General features: G+C 42.2%; 1 protein-coding gene across 1 annotated transcript in view; it reads right to left on the reverse strand.

Annotated features, from left to right (window-relative positions):
- LOC138304327 (zinc-binding protein A33-like) overlaps window positions 1-25,467 on the reverse strand; it is a 234,134-nt gene that overhangs the window by 15,138 nt on the left and 193,529 nt on the right. The window contains exons 5-6 of the mRNA XM_069244283.1: window positions 25,349-25,371; window positions 25,139-25,263 (exon numbers count right to left, since the gene is read on the reverse strand). Coding sequence (XP_069100384.1) covers window positions 25,139-25,263; window positions 25,349-25,371 — 148 coding nt within the window. The remainder of the gene's footprint in view (window positions 1-25,138; window positions 25,264-25,348; window positions 25,372-25,467) is intronic.

Below are 25,467 nucleotides of genomic sequence, written 5' to 3' on the forward strand. Positions count from 1 at the left end.
GACAGTAAAGGGGGAGTCTATATTTTCAGAGCCTTTGAAGGTGAGAAAAGTGTACAGATATACCTTGTTGTTGAGTGATGGGAACGTGCCTGCGTGTCTCACACGGAAGAAGTTATTGAAGTTGGGAGACAGCTCTGGTAAGAATGAATATAATGATACTAGTACTACTGACCCTCTATTAAGGGTGAGTGTGTAGGGGTGAAGGTGAGGGACAGGTCATTGTTAAAGGTGCCTAAGAGATTCAATGACTATGTCAAGCAGTAATCAATCGACCTCTTCAAACAGTAACCAACTTTAACAAGCGATGTTAAAAAAAAAAAATAATAATAATAAGTGTTCATAGTCAAAGTGCTTATGCCTAGGGTTATACTTCGTTTGTATCTTCAGAATTTTATTTATTATATTTTTGATTCATGTCAAATTAATGTTTCAATTTTCTGTACGATGTTGTACAAATTTACTGTTGAGGAAAGGGGGGGGGTGTGTAGTATTCTCGGAAGGTTCTATTCCTCACGCTCACAATGGGGGATTCCAGCGTGTGAGCGCGAGGACGCGACCAGCGTAGAGGAAAAGGATTGGGGAAGACTTGGCGGTTACACGGCCTCCTCCCGGTCTTTCATTCGAAATAAACTTGTGTTTTTCACTCACCGGACCGGCTCTAGTTCATTTCATGCTGGTCACTGATAGTTTTACCCAGATCCATCTGCCAATATATAGTTAACAACAGACAACACGCATCATAACTCACCCCCGTCTGCCATGTTGTTCTTACAATAGCTTCTTTTTGGTTTATATACAGTTTACAACTCGGCATAGCAGGTGACACAAATTATGATGTGTGTTGTATGTATTGCTTAGCATAACTGTTACACTTGAATGGTTTGCTTGGTAAACTATGAACAATATCACAGTTTTAAAATGCTGTTTTTTTTTTTTTAACGATGCGATGCGATCTATCTCCAATCCCGCTGCACATGGGCAGGCCCTGAGTCCAACCGGCCTCTGGTGGCCAACCTCTGCTGCAAAGGTCTTTAGCTGTTTGGTGGGGAGAGGGGGGCTCTGGGACTGGCTGTTCTGGGCCTTCCCTACAGCCAGGCCCTGCATCCAACCTGCAGCAGGTGACTAACCGCCGCTGCACCCAGCACTCAGAAGGGGTTGGCCTTTAGCTGGCCATGCAGCTATGCCGCTACATTGTTCAACTCCTGTTTTCCACAGCTATCACCATACACAGTGGTGGGTACATACAAGACCTTGCTTGTGCCCTAGGTTCAATCAATTGTGTTCAACTGTAACCCAAACCTGGTGTTCTCAGTCTTCATTTGTGTACTGCAGGGTGTCGTTGCATAGCCTGGTCTGCAGCCAGGCCCTGCCTCTAACCAATGTATATACATTTTTCTTTTTGTTCTTTGTTCAGTGTAGGGATGTCATAAGTGGTATAGTTGGTAGTGTTATAAGGGATGTCGTCAATGATGTCTTACACAGAGCAAGGAGGTGTCACAAATTATGGTTTGCACATTGTAGCACAAATGGCAAATTTCTGTAGTTTGTTGCATTTGAGGCAGAAGCATAACTCAGTTTTTAACTGGGTTTTTCAGTGATTTTTTTTTCTTTTTTAATTTTGCACCTACTTACCATCCTTGCTGTGCATATCATAGGGCTTTTAGCTGCAGCCTCTCACCTTCAACCAGACAGTCTGCCCAGCACATGGTGGATGGCCAGCAGCCCCACTGTGCACGCCCATTGGTCGTGTGCAGTGGGGTCTGCCCATAGGGCCTGATCCTGCTGTCAAACCTGCTATACACAGCCTTTGACCATGCACAGTCTGGTTTGGGCGGACCTTAACAACCCCCTGCAGCCAGCCAACCCCAGCTACACGTAGACCAGCCCTGTGCCAAATGAAGAACAGGCAGAACACTCACTCGTGTTCTTATTTTGAAAAAAATAGTGGAACCATCTAAAGGTTTCTTTCTTTATGTTTATGTATATTTTATAAACTTTTGCAACTGTTGTTAAACTTTATTTGTGCTACTCTTCACTTTTTTTTTCTTTTTTTCTTTTTTAGACTTGCTAAGGCAGTTTTGGGGTATTTGTTTTCAAGTGCTGCTTCACTGCATGAGAGATAAAGGTATTGCTCATTTCACTGGAATAAATAACTTCTGTACATTTCCTGCATTATGTTGAGAACATCTGCATATTTGGGTCTTCCACCCCCTCTACTCAAACTGTTTTATTCTCTTCTTTAGCCAATCACCTCTTTTCCATTCCCACGGGGGAGTACTCATTCAGCTGCCCTGCTCATTGGCCCTAGACCAGAGGTCTTCAAACTGGGGGCGGGACCCCCTAGGGGGGGCCTCAAGTGATCTCAGTGGGGATGCCAGGCTCTAGCCACAGAAAGCACTAAGCAGATGGCAGTCTTGTTTTAGTGAGGGCAGTAATGGGCCATCAATAACCTCTTTTGTCTTTTATATTCTGGCTGGGAGAAGGTGTCAAAATGGAAGGGATTTTAAATATTCTTCAAACCCCTCACTCCCCAATTGTAATAATCACACTGTGGCTGCAATTACACATTATTACAGCCTACCTGACCAGAAACAATGTGTTTGGCAATCGTCTATTTGATTGCAATTTTAAATCGGTATCAGAACCCAACTGCAATGTTTAAATAAGTGTAGAGCTATTTAAAAACTGTCAGTTTCATAAAATAATTGTGAAAAATGTTGAGGGGGGCCCAATGATTTTTTTTCCTCACAGGAGGGGCTTGGCATTAAATAGTTTGAAGATCACTGCCCTAGACCAAGGAGCTCCAAAGGTTAGGTCGAGAGCTACGAGTAGCTCGCCAGCTGCCAGTAGGTAGCTCTTGGACAGAGCCCAGCCTTGTACATGATACTGATGATCTTGAGCTTAACACCGCTGCCTTGTACACTAGAGCAAGAATCACCACTGCTGAGTTGCAAAATCTAGAAATATCAGCCAGCTAAACCAAATCAAAGTCCCATGCTCAAACCCACTCACTGTTGCTGACAGTGTGAAGCCAATCACCATGCAACAAAGCAGCTGCTTGTTCAGGTGGGTCCCAGCGCTGCCATTCACACTGCGTACACAAGGTCGGATTTGGGACGCACCTGCAGATTAGCTCTAGTGTTGGACCGCTGGAGTGGAAGCGTGTGAACTAAATGAATATAACCCGATGAACATACCTGATCTGGTAAGTGTTGTAAGTGATTATATGTTGGTGGCTCTAGATGACTTTCAGTGATCAAACGTAGCTCTCAGAATAGAAGAGTTTGGAGACCCATGTGCCAGATCATTCCACTTGTACTACAGAGTACATCCCAGGATAGCCATGTGTTGCAGGACCTAGTAGCACACATTACAAGTCACCTTTCATGCACCCCTGTACCAGACCATTTTACTTGTGCCAAAAGAGAACATCCCAGGATAAACATGCTGCAGACACATTACAAGTCACACATTACAAGTCACCTTTCATGCATGTATTTTCTTCTCTGAGGTGTGTAAAAAACAACTTTAAAAAACCTTTTTAAAAAACAGAAAAGATTCTTTTCACCACCAACTTTTAACATTGGAATAAAGAGAACAAATGTACTTTTTTTTGTAGGTCAGTTAGAGTGAGTGACTGAGTGAAAGTCATGGAATGTAAGAGAAATGTGCAAGCGAAAGAGTGACTGGAGTGTGGGATCGTGCGTGAAAGTGAGTGAGAGAGATTGTGCAGCAGAGGTAAACCACAGGGCCTGGCTAACCCGCCGCAGATCATCACTTCTAATCAGGTTCTGTGCTCAAACCAATGTGGGAAACCAACCACCACTGTTCATGGCATTGTGACGTGCAGTAAGGGTTGGCTAGAGAGCCTGGCTTCTTGCCTGGCCCTGTCGCCAACTCTCCACAGGCAGCAAACTCCTGCTACATGTTGCCATCCCACACCATGCACATTCTTGGGCCTTAAGCAGATGGTAACAGCAGCAGGGCCTCATTGCAGACCCAGTGACAAGCTGCCGCGGCCTGTCAACTCCCACTCTCTTCAGCCATGCACAGTGGGGCCTGCTGCAGGAAGTCAAGCCTCCTGCGCATGGCCTTTGGTGAATCATTGCAGCCAACTGGCCATGATTAGTTAACCCCTGTTGTGCGTGAGAGTTGAATAGGGTGACCAGATTTTGAGGAGCAAAAACCGGGACAGGTCAGACATAAAAGAAGGACTAAATAATTTACTCTCACTTTTATATCCGGCCTGACCCGTTTTTTGCGTAGCTTTGTGAATGTGTGCCTATACATTTATGTGTGTATATATATATATATATATATATATATATATATATATATATATATATATATATATATATATATATATATATATATATCTGTCTATAAAAGTTGCTTAGTCCTTACGCCACGACGCGGCAGACCAGGATGGGGTAGCAATCCCCTATTAACTTCCAATTATCTTCATCTTACTTCAAGAGATCGATATTCGCTGAGTAAAAACGAAAGTCCCAGGCACATGTGGCTTGCTAACGTGAGTTTCCGAAACGTGGCGAGTGTTATGTTTGCCATTAAAGACTCATGTTAGCAAGCCACATGTGACAGGGACTTTCGTCTTTACTCAGCGGATATCAATCACTTGAAGTAAGATGAAGATAACTGGAATATATATATATATAAAAAAAAAAAAAAATCACCAAATGGACGCATATAACATCGCACGCTCTCACTGCCGGTGCCGATGAAGGAGTTTGCGACCAAGACTTCCATAAATTTCTTCAACAAAAATGAATCATCGCACTCCAGGAAGTTCTTATCTCAGCCTTTAATTATTCCATAAGTTAGTGCTTCCACCACCCAAATTGTTTCAACCTAAACAGGTCTTGATCACAGGTGAACATTGTCGTACCTCACCCCACTTATATAGTATCGAACCAATTAACTAAGATGTTGCATTCTGGGACATATAGTTCTAAACATCAACTTATTTTCCATGATTTGCTTATACATCCATTCATGTGTTGTTCTACATAATACAATCCCTGTAGTGTGTTGTATTCATACCTGTTAAACCTAAATCTATTAACCCTTTCAATGCTACTGTGTAAATTAGAACTAAACTCATAATTCAATATATTATTAACAAAAAATACTTTTTAAATATAGGAGACTATCATTTCTACACAATACATTAGTGGGGCATAGAACCATGAGGGGGACAGTCAAATCAACATTTGCTTAGGAATTATGGACCAATGTACTTTATTATTCACATCTTGCGATGATTCATTTTTGTTGAAGAAATATATATATATATATATATATATATATATATATATATATATATATGTGTAAATAAACACACACACACACACACACAAGACTACATATATAAAATTATCTCTGGCTTGACCTGCCCCCCCCAACCCGCCCCCACCCACCTCTCTCTGCTCCCCACTCCTTTCTCTGCTGGGAGCAGACATGGGACTGTGTTGCCTGGCAGTAACAGATAAATTACTTTACTAATTTCAATACTTTGTAGGCGTCTGCTAAAGGAGAGCATACCTTTAAGATATGCTTCCCTAGATGATTTGACCTTTGTCCCACAAACCGGGACATTTATTTAACGATCTGGCATTTGTCCCAAAAACCGGGACTTTTACTTAAAATTAGGAGAACCATCGGGACAGTCCTCTAACAACCGTGACTGTCCGAGGAAATCCGGGACGTCTGTCTGGTCACCCTAGATTTGGAACACATAACTTGACTCAACTAATCCGTTTTTTTTTGTTTTGTTTTTTATTCTCATGTGTTCCCGGATTCTCATTTTTCATTGCAGATTCAGGACAAGCCTCATGTCCAGGTACCACAAACCCCAAGACTATTGGTGAAATCTACCTAGGATTTATGGTACCAAGCCATGAAGCTTTGCTGGGAACAGAAGTACATTTTTGAGCTCCTCGGTTCCACAATGTCTACACTGTTGACCAGGGTCTGCAGTACCTTTGTTGGTACCCCCAACCCAGTCCATCTTTTTAGATGTTGTAGAGCTGTCGTCCCAGAAAAGGTACGGTTGATCCAGAAACTGTTTTTTGTATTATTTTTTTTGGTTTCTAATTTAGTCTGGATGGGACGTTTTCAATTTCCAACTTACTACGCTTGGGGGGGAGAGTCTGACCAATCCTGCCAACTTATGTTGGCTTATTTTCTTCCGGACCTAAGGACATTGTCCTCATACTGAAATGGCTGCACCAAAACAAAAATTTCTCTTGAAGCTGTCAAAGTCTCAGATCCATGGTGCCATTTCGGTAAAAAGGCTCCCTCGTCCAATTAGATTTGTTAATTGAATTTCTTGGTGCATAGAGGGCCCACGAAGTCTAAACAACACAGTTATACAAAAGTGCTAATCCTTTAAAGCCTGCTCTGCAACTTTTTAAACCACTTATAGCACTAAATCTACTAATAGGATTTATACCAAACCATCAAAAACACACTTTCTGGATAAACTTCTACTTTCATGGCAAATTTCGTGTAAATCTCTATAGTGGTTTGGGCTGCGGCGCACGAGCATAGGTTCCTAGGGGAGTTAAAGTGGGAACACACATCTTTTTTCACCCACCTCACTCAACATATTTTCGTATGCATACATGTTCATGATAATTAGCATGCTGGATCATTCTATTAGGAGTGAATGGATATTTAGCCAGTCAAAACAGCAGTTTATTCAGCCCACATCCTATAAAACCAAATAAGTACATAAACGCATAATGATTAAAATGAAATAAATATCCAAAAATCGCCAAACCAAAGCCAAGATTGCCAATGCGCAAGTTACATCAAAGAACTTCATATTTAAAAGAAGCACCATTACCTCACTACAGTGATTAATATAAAACTTTAAGAAAATCAGTTTTAAAATTAGACGTTTTATTTTAAAGAAATGTAAAAAATCAAGTAATAAATGCTCATTAGAATCATTGCTCCATAAAATGCATGTACATTAGGTCCCCATCCAAGAAAGAAATGTATTATTATTTTAAAACATGAAATAAAAAAATAAAAAAAATCTCAATAACAGCTGGCACACCTGCGGGTCTACTGAGGAGGATATATACAGGTATGCACAATTCTCTTGCCATGGTTCCAACATATAGCTAGCAGAACGTTTCAAGGATAAATAACGGAGATCATTGGAGCCTTCATACTCTTTCACATGCGACCTTCCAATCATCTTTCCAGAGTTGGGGCGGCTCGGCAACCTTGCCATTCCTAATCTGTAACTTAGCTGCCAGCTTTAATATATTCCTGACCGTCCCAGCCCAAATACGTTCACTACTAGAAATTTCTTTGGCTTCCTCCACATCCCGGAGTTTTTTTTCCCAAAAGTACAAAGTGGATTTGCAAGCTAAGTATTTCATGACTGTGCTTCTATTACGATTCTTGTGGCTGGACTCATAGTGCCCTTGGGTAATCCTAATAATTTTCAAACATTTCCCTTCACATTTATCCCAATTAGCTTTGGAGCCAAGATAAATAATTTTGGCCCCATACAAGCTTTGAGAGGGAACCACAGCTTTATATGCTGTTAGTACAGGAGTTAATGAGGTCCCTCCAAAATCTTATTTAAATTTAACTAGCCTTTCTGCAGTTGACACAACCCAGACTTCCCCTGCTTCATTATGCTGGGTCCAGTTTGATTTCTCAATAAAATTCATGCATAAACACTTATAAGGACTAATAACCTCTACCTGTTTGTTTCTCATTATCCATGTGCAAAGTTTAGATTTCGTACCAAATTTAACAATTTTTGTTTTATCCACGTTGATGGAGAGAATTAGCTGCATGATATTTACCAAATATATCAAGTTTCCTTTGGAGCTCCATATGTGTCAGATCAACGACTTCCAAATTATCAGCATATTGAAGACAGAACACATTTCTTCCCCTCATTTTTGGAGGGAATGCTTTCACTTGTGGGGACTAAAACACACACCTGCTGTAACCCATTTTCTAAGAAGATTTTCTTTGAACGTGAACCACTTAAATCCAGCTCTGCTTGTGCCCAATTTTCCCAATGGAGTTATCCTAAAATTGATAAGGCTTTTCGGGATACCGATATCCCTCAGCTTAGCCCGCAAGATTTTCTGGCTTAGAAGAAGGAAGTTGGAATGGAAATCTACAAAACAACAAAATTCATTTCCAGTTGTTTCTAATGCCTCCTGTCCTGCTGGCCACAAACTGAAGCAGTGATCTATGGTTCATGACACAGTTACAGAAATAAGGATTTTTAAAAACAAGTTAGCCCACCATTTTGGATTTGACTTTAAAATAATCGGTGGTAGGTTATCTGGTCCTGCCTCATTTGCCAGTTTTATAGAGGGTATTAATTTACTTAGCCACTGTTCTGTTAGAAGCTTTAACGACTCCTTCTCGGGGGCTCTAACATACCGCTATATTTGACGTTCGAGGATTTGTAAATATTACTTAAGTAGGAGACCCACTCATTCTCTGGAACCGTACATCTTATTGGTTCCGTTAACTTCTTGCAAGTCACCTGTACTAGTTTCCAAAGCTTTTTCAAGTAAGACTTTAATCATTTCATCCCAATGTGCTATATAATGATTTGATTTCTCAGTATTTTTCAGAGCTTGATACTCCTCCTTCACCCTAATTCAACTGGGCCCTTGCCATCTTACCCAGATGGAACTGTTTTTTATTTCTCACTTTCATCAGCCTCCTTTTCAACACTTGACAGTGTGTACGGAATCATGGCTGTTTACCATCTGGGGCAATCTGGATCTTTTATAGATACAATTACACTTTTTAACAAAAGGTATTAATCTACTATCTCAGTAACTACCTAGCTGTACCATTTTAAAACCTCAACATCCTCTACCTCCTCTGTCAAGAGACGCTCCCTTATTTGGTGTTGCTTTAACGCTACCATCTATCATCCTATTTAGTAGTAAGACACTTAGGAAAGGTTCATTTCAAAGGCATCACAGCTTCTCCTTGACAGGGGGCCAAATTATAAAGTCACTTTGAAACCCCTATAATCACTTCCCATATTCTTTAAAACAAAGCACTTCTGACAGAGCTCAAAACATTTTCCTTGTAGTGTTGTGTAGCCATTTTAGTTATAGTTCCATGCACATTATTTTAGCATACTAGGCCTGCCGCTGTGCACTTTAACCTAGATATATTTTTTTCAGCTTAATTTTATTATTTTTACAATAGCCACTTCTGCGGTCTTGTTTTATTTCTCGCTATCTTGTTGTTTTTGGCTAGGCCGGCATTACGTTCTCAAACAAGACATTCCTGCTCACTCTGTGCTTCTTTCAAGGCTGCAGTAAGACATGTTGCCGGTGAACGTGGAACAAGTTGTCGCCGACATTCGTAGAAAAACACACATCCTTACGCAGGGACATTTTCTCAGAACATCAGCTTTTTTATTATAAAAACACATCCCTCTCCCTTACATGTTAGAGTGAGATTCCCGCCAGAGAACCACGACTGTATGCTGATTACTGAACGCTTCGCTACAGCTCCTTATGCAGACTTCAGACCTTTGATGAGGTATGGGGGATGATGACTTCCCAGGGAAACCTGATGGGCAGAATGAGAGCTTAACACACTGTGCTCTATCATAGCTTAGGTAGGAATTAGTCTATTGACTCTCGTGACAATATGGTAGTGTTATTTCTATGCTTTACTCTCCTTGTCACAATTTTAATCTTGTCCTGGCTATTGCAGCACATGCTTTGCTATCTAAGATGCAGTTGCTTCAATAAAATCTTATTGAAACATACACTGCCCCTGTTTGTCATTGTGTATGTGAGACTAATGTAACAGAGAAACGGATGAGAGCTGAGTGACCACGGTTTCCCTGAGAAATCAATTATGTCATGCGCTTGGCTGCCCAATCATCCCTGCCCTTGGGTGGAGATGAGGCACTGCTAGTTAGCCGGAGCAAAACCCAGATTAGGGCGACAGGTATCACCTGTGGTGCGTAAGACTCAGTCACCCACACCGCAGACGGTTCTGCCGCTCAAAATCCAGTAGTCTCATTAGAATAATGACAGCCTACGCGACATGGCGCCAACTTTTGGTCGGGTTCTAATTGTCGAATCCTCCTGAGTATCTCTGTCTCACTATATACAAAGACACCTCAATAATATATACGGGGACGTCCGTGGTATTGAGGACTTCCTCCTCAGCTAAGTAGGGAGCACCTATCTGATGCTGGAGGTTGTTCAAGCTAGAACCTTAAAAGGAAAATCCCCATTTGGTGTGCTCATCTCTGAACAAATTTACCATCTAATATGGCGAATCCGCAACAGGTAGCAATTGCAGTCAATATGAGACAACCCCTGACTGCACACTTAATGGCAAATGGCCTAACGGCCCAGTGGGATCCAGTCACATTTCTGGTGGACGCACATGCAGCTTATAGAACAGAACTCTATTCTTGGGTCACATTTTCAGCAGTTGATGGGAACACAAACATTTCAACACTATACACTTGCAAACGTACCTGGACAATACAGAGCATATGCATATTTATAAATACCTTTATCTTATCAAGAACATAATAATTGGCTTGATGGCGCTCTACCCCACACAATTTTACCAGTTAGGTTAGGCCCTCTAAGTAATGATGACCCTACCTGGCCTTTATTGGCCACTTTACTGCCACCCTGTAGTAGCAAACCTAGCGGTAGCTGAAGTCCATCACTTATATACTGAGCTGACGGCGATATACAGACGATTAGTACAGTTTGTAATGCAAATATTAAATACAAACCCAGCACGTGCTGCTCCAGCGCAACCGCATGCAGTGACGCCAGGCATTAACCCTGCAACTGTACATTCGATCATGGGTAAGGTACCCACCAAACAAGAAGAAATTCCGATTTGGTTAGCCCAAAAAATAAATGCACTGGAAGTAGTATTTCCCCATATGGGACCTCAGGATAAACACAGAATACTAACAATGTGCTTGCCATTTGGAATGGTTCCCACAATAGATAACTAATACATGGGGCAATTTACCAGGATGGTTAAAACAGATTCAAGATGAATACGGGGCAGCCCCGGACCTAGATTTGGGGATGCAATTAATGGGGCAACTTTGCCACAGTATCCTCAATCATTTTAAATAACCTTAAAAGGTGAAGCGGTCGCACTAGCGGTGCGCAGGCGGCTCTGGGCTGTTCCTCAACAGGATCAAGAACATGAGCTGCCAAAGATTATCGTGAAGACGTACTCTACTATTGGTCGAGATAGTCTGCTCTCCAGACCAACAAAACCACAACTTCAGGGTAAATCTAATAAAGATTTTACCAAGCAAGCTCCTGAGGGTAATAGGAAACGCTGGGATAAAAACAGCAAACTCCTAAAAAAGAAAGAGGAGAATCTCCGCGCACGGAGACCCCGCAGAATAGATATAATCTCAGAAATAGAGATAATATAAAAATGCCTGACATATCAATATACTGATACACTGCTATCTCGTTCCTTTCAGGACTCATTGGAAAAACGCAGTGAGAGAGGTGGGCGGTCACAGTGAAGAACAGAGTACGTGAAACCAAGACAGGAATCACAACGCTCAACAGAGGTTTCTGTTAAAAAGGAAGAGAAACCACCCCAACAAAAACCCCAATTTAAAAAGTTAAAAGTGGCAGCAGTTGCAGTTCGACATGCCACTCAAGAAGAGGGATCTCTTGAAGAACAAGAAGTGGGCATTAGCGCTATTAGACAGCACAGCAGAGGTCACAATAGGTTGCCGGAATCTTTTAGAGCATCTGGAGGTGAAAGCAACTGATGACTTTCTACAAGTAGAAACTGCGTACATGCGCATCTCCACGCCTGACAGGGTGTACAAAGTAATGCTACAGTTAGGAGGAGACACTGAACGCACAGTAGACGCAATCTTTTGGGATCGCGTAGTAAATATGTATGATATTTTGTTTGGCGAACAAGACTGGCCACCTGAATTTGTCCGTACTTGCCTATATGGGGAAGATGTTAATAAACCTTCTTTCTCGCCTCTTGTTCCTGAAGAGCTTGCAGAATCCTACGCCATCGATTGGACATTGCCTCAGGCACCCACTTTATATCGCAACCACGTAGGATAGGACAAAGATTCCCCCTACCACGTAATCCCTATTAAAAAAAAAAAATCAACCCCAACCTCAACCACAGTATCCAATAAAACACGATGCTAAAGCACCCGTGAGGGAAATCCTCACACAAATGGAGTACCAGGGCATAATTGAACCCTGCGTCTCCACAATGAATAATCCTTTATTCCCAGTAGCTAAACCGGACCATTCATACAGAATAGTCTTAAACTACAGACATTTAAACAGTCATACACGCACATATGCTATACAAAACTCACATAGCACAGCACTGATGAACAATATAGTGCACAAAAATTACAAAACAACACTGGACATTGCCAATGTTTTTTCTGCCAAAATATAGCGCCTGAGAGTAGAGACCTAACAAGTTTCAGCGCACTAGGCTCCCAGAAAAAATTGTTTACCCCAGGGGTACAAGAACAGTCCAGGACTGTTCACAACTTGTGTGACCTCAATCTTGCACGACATTAATCCTGAAGCATTGTCCTATGTAGATGATATCTATCTCATGGATGATGAATTGCTACAACATTTAAGACGGGTAGCCTGCATTGTTGTGGGATTTGCTGAATTTGTCTACAAATTCAATTTAAAAAAAAAAAAAAAAAAATAGCCTTCCTCAGCATCCTGTTTCTGGGATATGAGCTATCGAGTGAAGGAAAGAACCTAGCGCCACAATTCCTGGAAAAATGCGCACAGTTGCAACCTCGGAATACCTTTAAAAAAACTCTAATCTCTATTGGGTTTCCTAAATTTTGGCAGAACTTACATTCCTGATTACGCAACATGCATAAAACCTTTATATGACTTAATATGTCCTGACTTTTCAAGTACATTTTGGACAGTCTAACATATACACATTCTCAGAAACATGAAAACAGACATGCTTGCAGCACAACATTTACACACAAGGGACAACAAAACACACTTGGTCATCAGAGTAATTACTGGTGCCATTGATTTCACCTATGTAACCTTTAATGAGGGTGAGACTGTCCCGATTGCATGCAAATCACACTTGTACTCCGCAGACAACGCTTTGCTCCTACTGAGAAAATTCTCACTGCTGGACAGATGGCTGTCATTAAAGAAAGACCTCTAGCCCAGGGCAAACGCATTATTGTCGTCTCTCCAATTCCAGCCCTTGAGGCTGTCACCAAACCCAGCGTTCCAAACGCTAAAGCATTACATCCATGTTGGATACAATGGGCCACGTCGTTGACAGCCACTGATGTAGGCTACATTTTTTACCCCAAATTACAAACTCAAGAATTTTTGCAATATGAACTAGAATACCCAGTTCCTGCAAATACACTGTCTATTGATCAGTATCAAAGAGTCATGTACACCGCTGGCTCAACGCAACCTGCAACTGGCACAAAGCCACAATACTCCACTGCTTGCGCAGTCGTAAGTGGCTACATTGCGCATAATAAATATTGTCCCCAAAATACATACACGCAAACCCCAGGGGATTGCAGAGCACAACTAGCAGAGCTAAAGGCTCTGGTGATGGCACTGAAACACAGGGATCCAGCACAGCTAACACTGATTGCCTGTGATTCGTACTATTGTGTCCAGTCCTTCAATGAATACCTGCATTACTGGCGCCAGAATGGGTTCCGATATTCTAAAGGCAACACCATTAAACACAGACTTCTGTGGGGGGAAGTAGCGGATCTGAAGGAAATGCTACCAAATGTCCTTGTTGTACATACACTTGGACACCAGCACGTTGGAATACACGTTGCTGGGAATACACTGGCTCATGAAGCCGCAAAGTCAGCAGTCGCTACTGCCACTGTTGCTGCAGTAACCCAGTTAGGTGCGAAGCCGGACAAAGACATATAGGTTTCCGTGAAAGCTATGGCGGATGGTACACCCTATTCAGAAGCATTTCCGGCTAAATATTCCTACTGAATGGGAGGCTGCCTGAAAGCTGAGGTTAAGATACCAGGTGTAGGGATTTGAGATATTTCCAACAAAGATATAAGACCAGAGTTGATCAAAGCAGCGCATGAGGGAGTAGCAACTGCCCATGCTGGTGTGGCGGCCAAAATATAATTGTTACAAGCCCATTATTGGTGGGCAGGCCTAATGCAAAGAGGCCAAACAGTATGTCCTTTGTTGTGACATCTGCCAACAAATTAAAGTTTCCACTGCTAAGCGCCCACGGCAGACACCCCTCTTAATTTCCAACAAACATTTACAATGTGTGTAGTTGGACTATTGTGGTCCCCTAACATCGGACAGTGCATACAAATACATCCTAGTAGCTGTTGACTTCTGCTCCAGATTTCTATGGGTGTGGCCACAACGCTCAGCTGACGCATGGACTGTTATTAAAGATTTGCGAGTCTTTATCGATACATATGCAGTTGCAGCTTTCCACTCGGACCAGGGCCCTGCTTTCGCCTCCAGAGCATTTAGCAATGCCATGGCTTCGTTGGGGGTCCAACTCCAGTACTCGTCTCCATTTCATCCCGAGGTAAATAGTGTCGTGGAGCGATTAAACCATAATTTGAAGCAATCCTTAATAGCCAGAGTCTTAGGTATGGGTCACAGTTGGCTTAACCACCTGTATGGAGTCCAGAGAGCACTGAATAATCTGCCTAGAAGGTCCCTGAGGGGGTCGTACTTCATATTAGTGACTGTTCGGAACTCAAATGTATGTTCCAGATCTTGATGGGCCTTGGAGTGGAGGTGGCAGAAACACCCTTTGACATAAATGAACGTGTCACTGCCTTACAGGAATTACAACAGTTCCGTAACGACAATGCTTCTGCCAGTGCTGCCTCCACAGGAATTAAGGATGTACCACCTGTAACGCCTACAGACTGGATTCCTAAAGTTGGTGATCTAGTACATGAAAAGGTTGCTATGAAAAAGGAATTTGGTCCTTCTTATCGTGCGCCAGTCCCAGTCCTGGCACCAGAACTGTCATTCTACCACCGTTGGCAGGTGCCAAAGAAAACCGATTTGTATCTATCGACAATGTCAAGTTACACCATGCGGCCAATCCTGTACAGCCGACCAAAAGGAACAGCCAGTAGTTGCCGAATCCCTCTCACTACTGGTCAAGACGTTCCTTTACAAGTTGTAAGTAACAACACCAATACCTCTCCGAGCTTGGGGAGGGTGGAAAATGATCTTGCATTAGTTCCACTAACATCTGTTTCAACAAACAATACAGAAATAATTGATCGATTTGACACAACTTCAACACAGACGGATGGCGTCATTTATTTTGAGCCACCACGGGAAACACCCACCTCACCTACAAGCGCGGCTCCAGTTTTCGCATGAACTGCTTCTCGATACTTTGCCGACATAACCGACAGTGTTTCGGACTCATTCGCCTCTTCGACACCTGAACTCTCAAAAACACGTAAGCTGATAAATCGGCTTAAAACAACTTACTTTATTCTTCCATGGAACTATCTGTGACTTTCCTTTACTGTACTGGCTTTTCTTCTTTGGATTGGGTTTGTTATAACATTCTTTTCACTAATACATGGTCATTTTCTTCCTGAAAAATGAACAGCTGAACTGGTGGATGAGGTCCGAAAACCACATTTTTCTTCTCACAAGGTCTGCAGAGACTTGTCTTTTGTGAACATTTCTGCTACACCAATTCCTGATGAGATTGTTTAGGATAAAGTAACATTTCATATATACGGCCCTACAGAGGTCATTCAAATACCATATGTGTTTAAACTTTCTATAAACAATATAATAATACTCGGAGTTGTTTCTCATGATTGGGATGTGAAAACAGTTGATTCTATGATGACTGAATTGCAGTATTATACGGTATTTGAAAACAAAGATGTTTATCAATCTAAAGAGAATTATGGTGATATGGTTTGTTATAATTATTATGGGCACCATTTCATCCACAGAGCAAGTACCCCAAAGACTATTTTTAATTACACACATTGGGAACATTGTCCAACTCCACCTCAAGGGAGTTCTAAAACATACTCTGAAAAGTTTACATATTTTTCTGGGCACAATGTTAAAAATGCTGTGTCATATTTTAAATTACCACCATTAGAAAATGTACGCATATTATTGACAAATACGAAATTTATTTATTCGGATTCCTTTGTTTCCTGGTTGTCTATAGAAGGCTATGAATATTGGCTGAAGTCGATTGACTTAAAAAGTGTATGGGGAACTAAACATTGGCAAATACGGGGAAGGAAGCTTTATTTAGAGCATGCCTGATACCTGTTCAAATGGTATTTTTAAATGAAACTGTACAACAAACAAGTTGTTTAGGCTTAGCAAAGATTAAGGAATTGAACACGCCCATTATGCAGTTGGGTTGGACACTTCAAACACTGTAGGCAGGTCGCGTTCCCTGGCAACATGTTAGCGCAAGGGACATATTTTCTACATTTAATTAAAATTAATGAGACAACAACTACTAACGACTAAAAAAAGAAGCGACTTATGTCATGCTCAACATCGAAAAGTTCGAAAAGTTGCCTTTTACTGTGGCTGAAATGGGAAACACCCGGAAGAACGAGTCCGGAACCACGAGGTTGTGAAAAACGAAAGCGAAACAACGCTTTCGTTTTCCACAACTCCCTGGTTTCGGTACCCTAACCACGCATGTCTGAACAATGTACATGCGTTGTTAAGGTACAGAAGGGAGTTGGAGTGGACGCGGTGAAGAAGGAGTTAATTTGGGCTGGGACTGGGGCTGTTTAGGGGGGGGCAGGGAGGGTTCTGGGGGTGATTAGGGTTTGGGGGCAGGGTTCAGGTTTTAGGGGCGGAGGTGGGGACTTGGGGTATTTTTAGTTTTTGGGGTGGGGTGGGTGGCTGGGGGTGAAGCATGCTGGGTCGTGCATGCTGATTGGTAATGCCTTTACCAGGAAAGTGTTTACAACAGTAAAATCGTTGTAAACGCATTTGTGGTAAAGACATTAGTGTTTAGAACGAGGTCGTTGTTCCAACCTCGTTGTTGAGCCACGGGTGGTTTAGGCCCCCGTGGTTCCGACATATAACCGGCTGAAATGCCATCTGCTGAGTGGTTAATACACGGGGTCATTAATCTGCCTATTTCTACACTACAATTCAAGCCCTGTTTAAAACACATTCCGGTAGGCAGAAATGAAGGGCTGGGAGATAGTTACATCCATGAGGTGTGGGAGCTGCCCTTCTCGTACAAATGTCTCAGTGGCATGAATGAAGTCTTTCTTAGCGGTAGTGAATGCGACACTTCTGTCAGCCATTCGATGGTTTGTAAACAGCTGTCCTTGCATGGGGCTGTAAAGCATCTGCAGCGAACTTGGCTTGTTATCTGAAGGGAGTTCCAGTCTTCTTGATTAGACATACGTTCCAGGTGCTTTCAAACAGCAGCTATGTTCTCCTCAATGGTGAAGACTGTTGTGGGATGCGAGCCGGAATAGTTTATGTTGTTTCGGTCTCTAAGATTGTTACATGCTGCAGGAACGTACTTTTTCCTCCCACTAGAATATAAGAGGTAGCTGACATTTCGCCCCATATTGCTACTTCTAATGTGAATTTCGACAAGTTGAGCAGACTCCAGGCTTTACTGTTTCAAAAACATGTGGGTCTCACATCTGCACGCGAGACCTACGCACTTCAGGTGGCAAGGTCATCAGCAGAGACAGTCCATTTTAAGTACCAACTTTCCAAGACACTTTGGTGAACTCGTGGGACAAATATTTAATGCATCCAGTACTACTGGAATCACACATTTCTTTAAGGCTGTTGGCTCTGGTTTCATTCACACCTTCTCCTCCATATTCGGTTTAATACCATCAGCCATCCACTCAATATTCTCCAGTATTTTCAGGGGATTTCCAATAACTTTGGCTATAATAGTTGGCATTTTGCTGTTGCTACTTTTCATGTGCAAAGGCTGACCCGCCGCAACAAGGAGGAATGAAAGCGCTCCCACCAGCGCAGCTATATCGTGAACGCATGATGTCGTACTTTGGAGCAACACTCCTGCAGGAATTGGAGTGTGACTGGTCTCTGTCATTCAGACCGGTTTTGCATTGTGTGCAGCCCATGTTTCGGTGCCTTTGGTGCTCTTTTTAATCTTGTCATGCTGTATCGTCCTGGTTATTGCAGCACATGCATGCTAAAATGCAGTCGCTTCATTAAAATCTTATTGAAACATATACTGCCTCTGTTTGTCATTGTGTATGTGAGACTAATGTAACTGAGAGAAACGGATGAGACCTGGGTGAGCACGGTTTCCCTGCCCAATCATCCCTGCCCTTGGGTGGAGATGAGGCACTGCTAGTTAGCCAGAGTAAAACCCGGATTAGGGCAACAGGTATCACCTGTAGTGGGTAAGACTCAGACACCCACACGGCAGGCGATTCTGCCGCTCAAAATCCAGTAGTCTCATTAGAATAATGAGAGCTTACGCGACAGTAGGAACATGTAATCTATTGGGCTTCTCTGATTCTCATGCACAAAGGTTTGTGTGGCAGGAGTGTCGTCTTTAAAACACCCATTTAGACAGACAAAACCTAACTCTTCTATTTGTTTAGTTAGATGCAGTTCTTTCTTTGACTGTGTGCAGTTTGGAAAACCAGCCTTTGGAGTTCTATAAGCCTCTATCATTTCTCTTCATAAATTATCTGCCTACTCTGGAGAAAGTCACTGATTAAAATCTCCCATCACTAATACTGGGGGAAGCACCTGACAACACTAATAGAGATTCCAGGTTACTAAAGCACAATTGCCATTGTAAAGTCTCATTACCTACATCTCCTGGATTTACATAAACATTCCCCACTATGAGCGTGTTCCTTTATACAGGTGTAAAAGGCATGCCAAAATACAATCACACCTAGTCGTGAAGTTAGCCCCTTTCAAACATTTTATTGAAATCACCATTAGGAAACCCCCCGGATAAGCACTCCTCCCCCACTTTAGTGGCATATTTCGTGAGTTGCATAAAAACACACTGGCTCCAGTCATGATTCGGCAAGCAAGTCTCCTGGAAGCAAATAACTAATTCTTCCTCCCAAACCTTTGCAAGGGCAACAGTTATTTTCAAACGATCAATACTATGAACATTCCAGGAGAAAACCTCAAGGTTGGCCAGTAAAGCCCATACCCAATCCACCTGCCCGGTCCAGGACAGATCACTCTCCGTGGATACATTTAGCAAGGAAAATCTATTACAAAAGAAGGGGTATCCCTGCACTTACTCTTGAATTATGAACTATTGTTATTTCTAGATTTCCATGATTAAATCCCACGGACCCAATCTAGGGCAATGGGCCGCTTTATCCTTATGACGAACTTAATTGTGGCAAATTCAAACCAGCATAGTTCCTTCCTTAAGAGGGGCTTTAAAAAAAAAAAAAAAAAAAAATTGGTGAACACACTTTCTTTTTCTTGAATTTAACACAACCCAGTTTTGTTGAGCTCTGATTCAGCATTTGTAATCATATTAACAATTGTGGGAGAGTAAAAACTAACTTTTTTAACTTCCGTAACATTTATAGTTTTCCAGAAAGCTACTTGTTCAGTATCTTAGGCGATTATATCCCTCAATACATTACAATAACCCAGGGCCCCTTAAAATATTTGAGCTTTTCAAGGGTTTCCATTTATTCCCTTTTTCTCCACCTCTGCTTACATCGAAATATACATTTAAGACTTGTCACCTCTTAAGATATGTAACAAATTCTTACTCCGCCCTTGGCCTAAGTGACTAGCAGTAGAAGTGTGGCAGTAAATGCAGAGTTCTCCCGATCTGTGGGGATGGATATGCATATTAATTTTTAGGTTTACTGAATCATCATTCACAGCCTATTTGTTTACCATTTTTTGGCTGTTTGCTGTTAAATAATATGGTCTCAAAAGCATTTCAGAATGAGACGGACTTCTTAGCCTCTAGGGACCATTCAAATCATGATTTCTTTTCCCAGCACATTTCGTTACCTCCCTTAATTCTACCTGCCCTCCTACAAATCTCCTCGGATTTTCTCCAGGAATTCTTTACCTTCCAAGACACAAGTCTCGTACTTGGATTGTTCCTTCAGCAATTAATAATTCCTCCCACTGCATTATAGTAAATGCCACTTTCTCCTACAGCCATAGAACCATCTATTTCTCAATACTGGTCTCCTTGATATGTATACTGAACAACTTTCCTCGGCCTAACTTGAGTTATCTGACCCCATCCCCATAGTGCCTGATTCTGCCTGAGATGTGAGCCTACCTAGAGAAGACATACGAATTTATAGATTTTAGTTCAGTGGCTAAGTCCTTAAAAAAAACAGTCTGGGATTTCAGATTTTCACTTGTGCAACTGCAGTGTCCAGGAGACCGTTTAAGGTTTATTAAAAGAAGAACATACAGAATCAGTGAGGGTCCAGTCAATTACAATTTCAAGTCTGAGGAAGACAAGTTCACTTATTGCCTCCCACTTGGGGGATTTTGAGCTTTTGATACAATCTCTATGTCCTCATTCAATTCATGGGGTTGATGCCAATCAAGAGCTGGTCTGATCTGCAACACTCTCCTCCTTCCCTCAGCACATCACGCCATTCTCATTTTCCATAATAGCAAACCTCAACTGAAACGGATGAAACAAACATAGTGAGGAGGATAACGTGGAGCAATTATTACAATATCCTTCGATTGATCTAACTCCACCAACTCCTGTGACCTCTTAGTGTGGGTATCTACTGATGAAGTCTCATAACCTACTGTGGGGGACCTATATCCCTTTACTCTTAAAACGCTTCCCCACAAAAATCGCTGCTGATTATGCTAGAGAGGTTATTGGAGTATTGTGTCAAATTGGGTTGACTGAGCAGGGTATAATTTAACTGAGGAGGGCATTGTTTGTCCATCACTCGAGGATACATTCTGATGCCCATATGTACCTCTCATACTCAACAGCCCCTTTTAACCTATCTCCTTCTTTTGCTCCTTTTGAAGATACTTCAAGCTTAGCCATTTGTGTTGTTGGAGCATTTCTCTTACTGCCCAAGTAAGTACTCCTCAAGGACTTTTTGCTCCTTCAACCCACTGGCAACACAAGGGCACAGGAACTTGTTTTTTTTTAGCTCTTGGAATTTAGTCTGGAGCTGAGGGTTGAATGCTTACTTCCCTCCACTACAGCCTTAACTCGTTAATATATAGTTCTGTTAAGTACCACAGAAGGTTAACTCTTGAATATCAATCCTCATTTTTCACAACCCATACCCACAAAAATCTCAAGGGGCCAAAGATCTGTCCTTCACAACATAACATTTCAGATCCCACCAACAAGTGCAAAGCAAAAACATACACATCTTCTCCCGCTCCTACTTTCTTGCTGCCACCACCTCCACCATCTGAGGTAAATCAAATATATTTCCAAGCTGTTAACCCTTTAACACATTTGCACATGATTGTTTAGATGCCATAAAAGTTGAGACCCTTTAGAGTCCAGAGAGACCACCTCCTTCACGAGGTCCTTACTGCTCTTCATGATGTCCTCTCCTCAGGATTTGAGCTTCAGGTCCCACCGGAGCACACCTCTCCTGCTGCACGCTCAGACCCTGCAGCACCCCAATGGGGCGAGCACAGTGACCACGAGCAGAGGTGAGAACCCAAACCCCAGGACTAGAGCAAAGCAAACAAGCTTTGCCAAAACCAATGTGTCTCGGCAATCTCAAGAGCTATTGCAGTTAGCAATGTTACTGTCTTTTAGCCTGCCAAATTGTTTAACTGAACTGATGTTATAGGTGATTAAAACATGCAATTATATAGCCGCTTGGAAGAAAGAACTAATCATTGTCACTGAAAGTCAGCTGTTGCTGATGAGCTTTAGGAGCACGGAAATGGAAATCGTACATGACCAGAAGACAAAGGGTCAAATCTACACTTTAGATATAGTAGGCTTTCTAAATTCTTCATTACTGATTCTTTTCTGTATTGATCCTTCACTGTATCTCCTTCTTGTGTCAATCTGGGATATGAGTTTACGTCTGTGATCAGCATGTATGACACCATTGCTGATAACCTCTGGTCCAGGGTGCCCCTGGTAAGGGCATCTGTCAGGTGTAGAGCCAGACAGCACAGCCTGAGTGTGAGGGCGAGTCCATCTAACCTATCCTGGCTCAAGTACTCGCAGCTTCTACAGCTGTTGCGGTCCTGTGTCACCAAGGCAGTTTTAGCCCCCGAGGTGTGTCTCTAGAGGGAGGAGGCTATCCTTTGTCTCTTTCACCTCCTTGACCACAACACTGCGTGAGTCCTGCTCAGTTGCAGGCCTCTGATGCAGCAGTATGGCTCAGCTCAAGTACTCCGCTCCTCTCTGCTCTGTGTAGTGGCCAATCTTAGGTTAATGTTGGTATGGAAAGGACCATGTTGCTGGGTTGCAGTGCATTCAGCACCTCTGAGTTTGCTACAGCATTCCTTGGATTTGAACCGGATCAGGGTCTTCTCATCTACATAATTTGCAGTTGTTTGTCTATTGAGGGGCATATCAGGACATCACCTCAGGAGAAGTCACCTCTGGGTGGGTAAAAAAAAAACATGGGACCCGAAGAGTTACCTCTCAAGCAAACAGAAGTGGAGAACAAAGACAGTAAGCGGTGTCTGTCACCCTAAACATGCTCCAGTGGGCAGCCACTGCTGCAATAGGAGGCTGGAAGGGCTTTAGGTGCCTAACAGCACCCAGTGAATAGTTTATTCAGGCCTGTGTGATCTTACTTTCCTGTTTAGGTCATCTGTTCAGTGTTTTTGGAAAGGGTCTCTTTTTGTTATTGTTTTTTCTTTACATGTGAAGATTTTGCAGATCTGGTATTCAGCAGTCTGCTGGATGATCTGAGAGTTAGAGGAGAGCAAAAGGTTAGTAATGTTCACAATGAGTATAAGTGACAGGCATTAGTTTGAGTCCTGGGCTTGCTTCGCCATTAATGTCTATGGAGTATTGGCATTAAGTGTGCTGGGGCAACTGGGCTGGGACTGGCTATTTCACTACAAGTGAGACTGGGCCTAAGGGTTACAGGTGAAGCTGTGATTGTTTTTTGGCCACTGTGGAATTGAAGACATTGAGGACATACTAAGGGGCAGATTTTGTTTATTATTGTGGGATGGGGGGGGGGGAGATACTAGATGGAGGAGGTGATTCACCAGATTGCTGTGTTTGTGCAGCTCAGTCGTGCAACTGGTATATAATGACAGTGCAGTTAGACCATTGTCAAACCTGTTATGCAAAGGGCATTTACATAGCTATTTACTACCATGTTATGATCACTTAGTTTTATACTAATCTAGGAGTTCTGACAATCTGATACAATTAGAGTAAATATCTGAACCTCATTTCAAGCAGATGGTGTATTTGTATATTGGGAATTAAGAGACAGACAGTAAAAGATATCAGTACATAGTGGTACACACTTTGGTCATGACTCCCTCTTTATTTCTGATTCCAAATTTGGTAGGCTGTTGTGAATCTTCACTTAGTAGGAGGTTCTTCTTAAGGGCTATTTTTAATCCATCCATGTGAAGTTAAATATGCCAGCTTCAATGGAAAAGCAACCTAATGAAGGGGAGCTAACGGCGGTACCAGAAGAATCCTCAACCGTGTTTTTGGAAATGTGATACGGCGCAGATGGAGGCCCGCGAGATAGAGGGACATGGTGATTTTAATAGATGAAAGAAGTTTTCATTTATTTTGTGAGCTTGGCAGGTAAATCAATCTAAAAGAAACAGCGCCTGAGGTACTGAATGCAAACAGAACAGAGAATAATTAATTCTGTTATGTGATATGCATGGTTTACGACTGCAGAAGATGTGTTGTTTTGTAATTGCATTTATAAAGAACTTGATACACCTGATGAATCACCGAACCACATTTGTAGACTGGTAGCACTGTACGCCTTGAATGCGCTATGGATGTTAAAGTCTCTCTGTCATGTGCCCAGAAGAGGAGTACTCTGGTGTTGTGAGGACCCGAGTAGAGATCGTATTATGTTTTGTTGCTCTGCTTTGGCATGAATTTAAGCAAAAAACAGTGTAAGTGATAATGTATTGATGGATGGATAGATAGACAGATGGATGGGTGGGTGGTGAGAGCGAGTGTGTGTTTTTGTATGTTATGTATGAAGTGTTTTGATACTGTGCATGTATGGCCTACATTGGTCTTCAGTGGGACATCAAAGATAACTCAGCAGCCAATCGCTTTGCATCGTTTCGTTCTAGAAATGATTTGATCCAACACAACCGTATACTAGCCCATGCCAAAAGATCTGTAACCGACTTAATATACAAAGGAGATCATTTCTCAACAGAACACCCCTTAGTAGTAGATTCTTTTGACCATTTTCTTCAAATTTTCTGTCTTCTGTTTGCACTTTGCGTGACCCTGGGCCAATCCAAAAGGGAGATTACTTGGTTTTGTGAACCAAGACTCTTTACCTCAATAAGTTCAGCAACACTGCACAGAATTCACTACTGCATATCGTTCCCGAAACGTGTATCAGTGCCCAATATTTTGACTGTCTCTTGAATCTGGTGGATGAGCTAGCTGCACTTCCACAGCAAAAAGAAAGGACCTAAATGTTATGTCCTGTCTCAGCCACTTCATTGCTGTTGCCAACAATTGTAGAATGATGGGGATATTTGTGAAGTCAGAGGGAACTGGAGGCAGGTGGATGGAGAACGCTTTAGCAGCAGTGGAGGCACTGGCGCAGTTGACTTTTCCAAGTATGAACTTTTTCTTTTATTCATGGCCCTGCTGTGGACCCAGTGTGTATGTACCACTGACTCACCCGAGACTAAACCATCAGCTCCCTTTTTCAATAAGACTCTGTATGTGTAAAGAAGATTTCTGGAATAGAAATAGAGACGTCACCTTCTACCACCAACCCCACATGACTCCATCACTAATCATTACTATTCTTTGCGAAAGCAACACGTTTTAGACCTTTCAGCCGAGAACCGAACTAAACAAATTTGCAAACTGGGCAAAACTGATAGAGCCCACGATTTTTTACCTGGATTTATAGCTGACCGAAGTTTCTTCCATATTGTATACTCAATTAGACGAATTTCCGGCTCCTGGTACAGACTAGTGGACTCCGATACATCTGGGACACTGCGTTTTTCGTCGGAAGAGCAACTGGAAGAGAGAACAGAACACTCGATTTACTGATCAGGACTCCAGAAGAAGTATATATATATGCAAAAGTCCTGAATATACTCACTTTGATAAACAGGATTTTATGCCCTGTTGAGTAAACAAAAACAGAATAGTAAATAACCAGCGTGCTGCAGCGCTTCACAATGTTTCTATATTTTGTAACTGTGGCAGAAGGACTTTATG

Source organism: Pleurodeles waltl, chromosome 7, assembly GCF_031143425.1.
Source record: "Pleurodeles waltl isolate 20211129_DDA chromosome 7, aPleWal1.hap1.20221129, whole genome shotgun sequence".
Lineage (NCBI taxonomy): Eukaryota > Metazoa > Chordata > Amphibia > Caudata > Salamandridae > Pleurodeles > Pleurodeles waltl.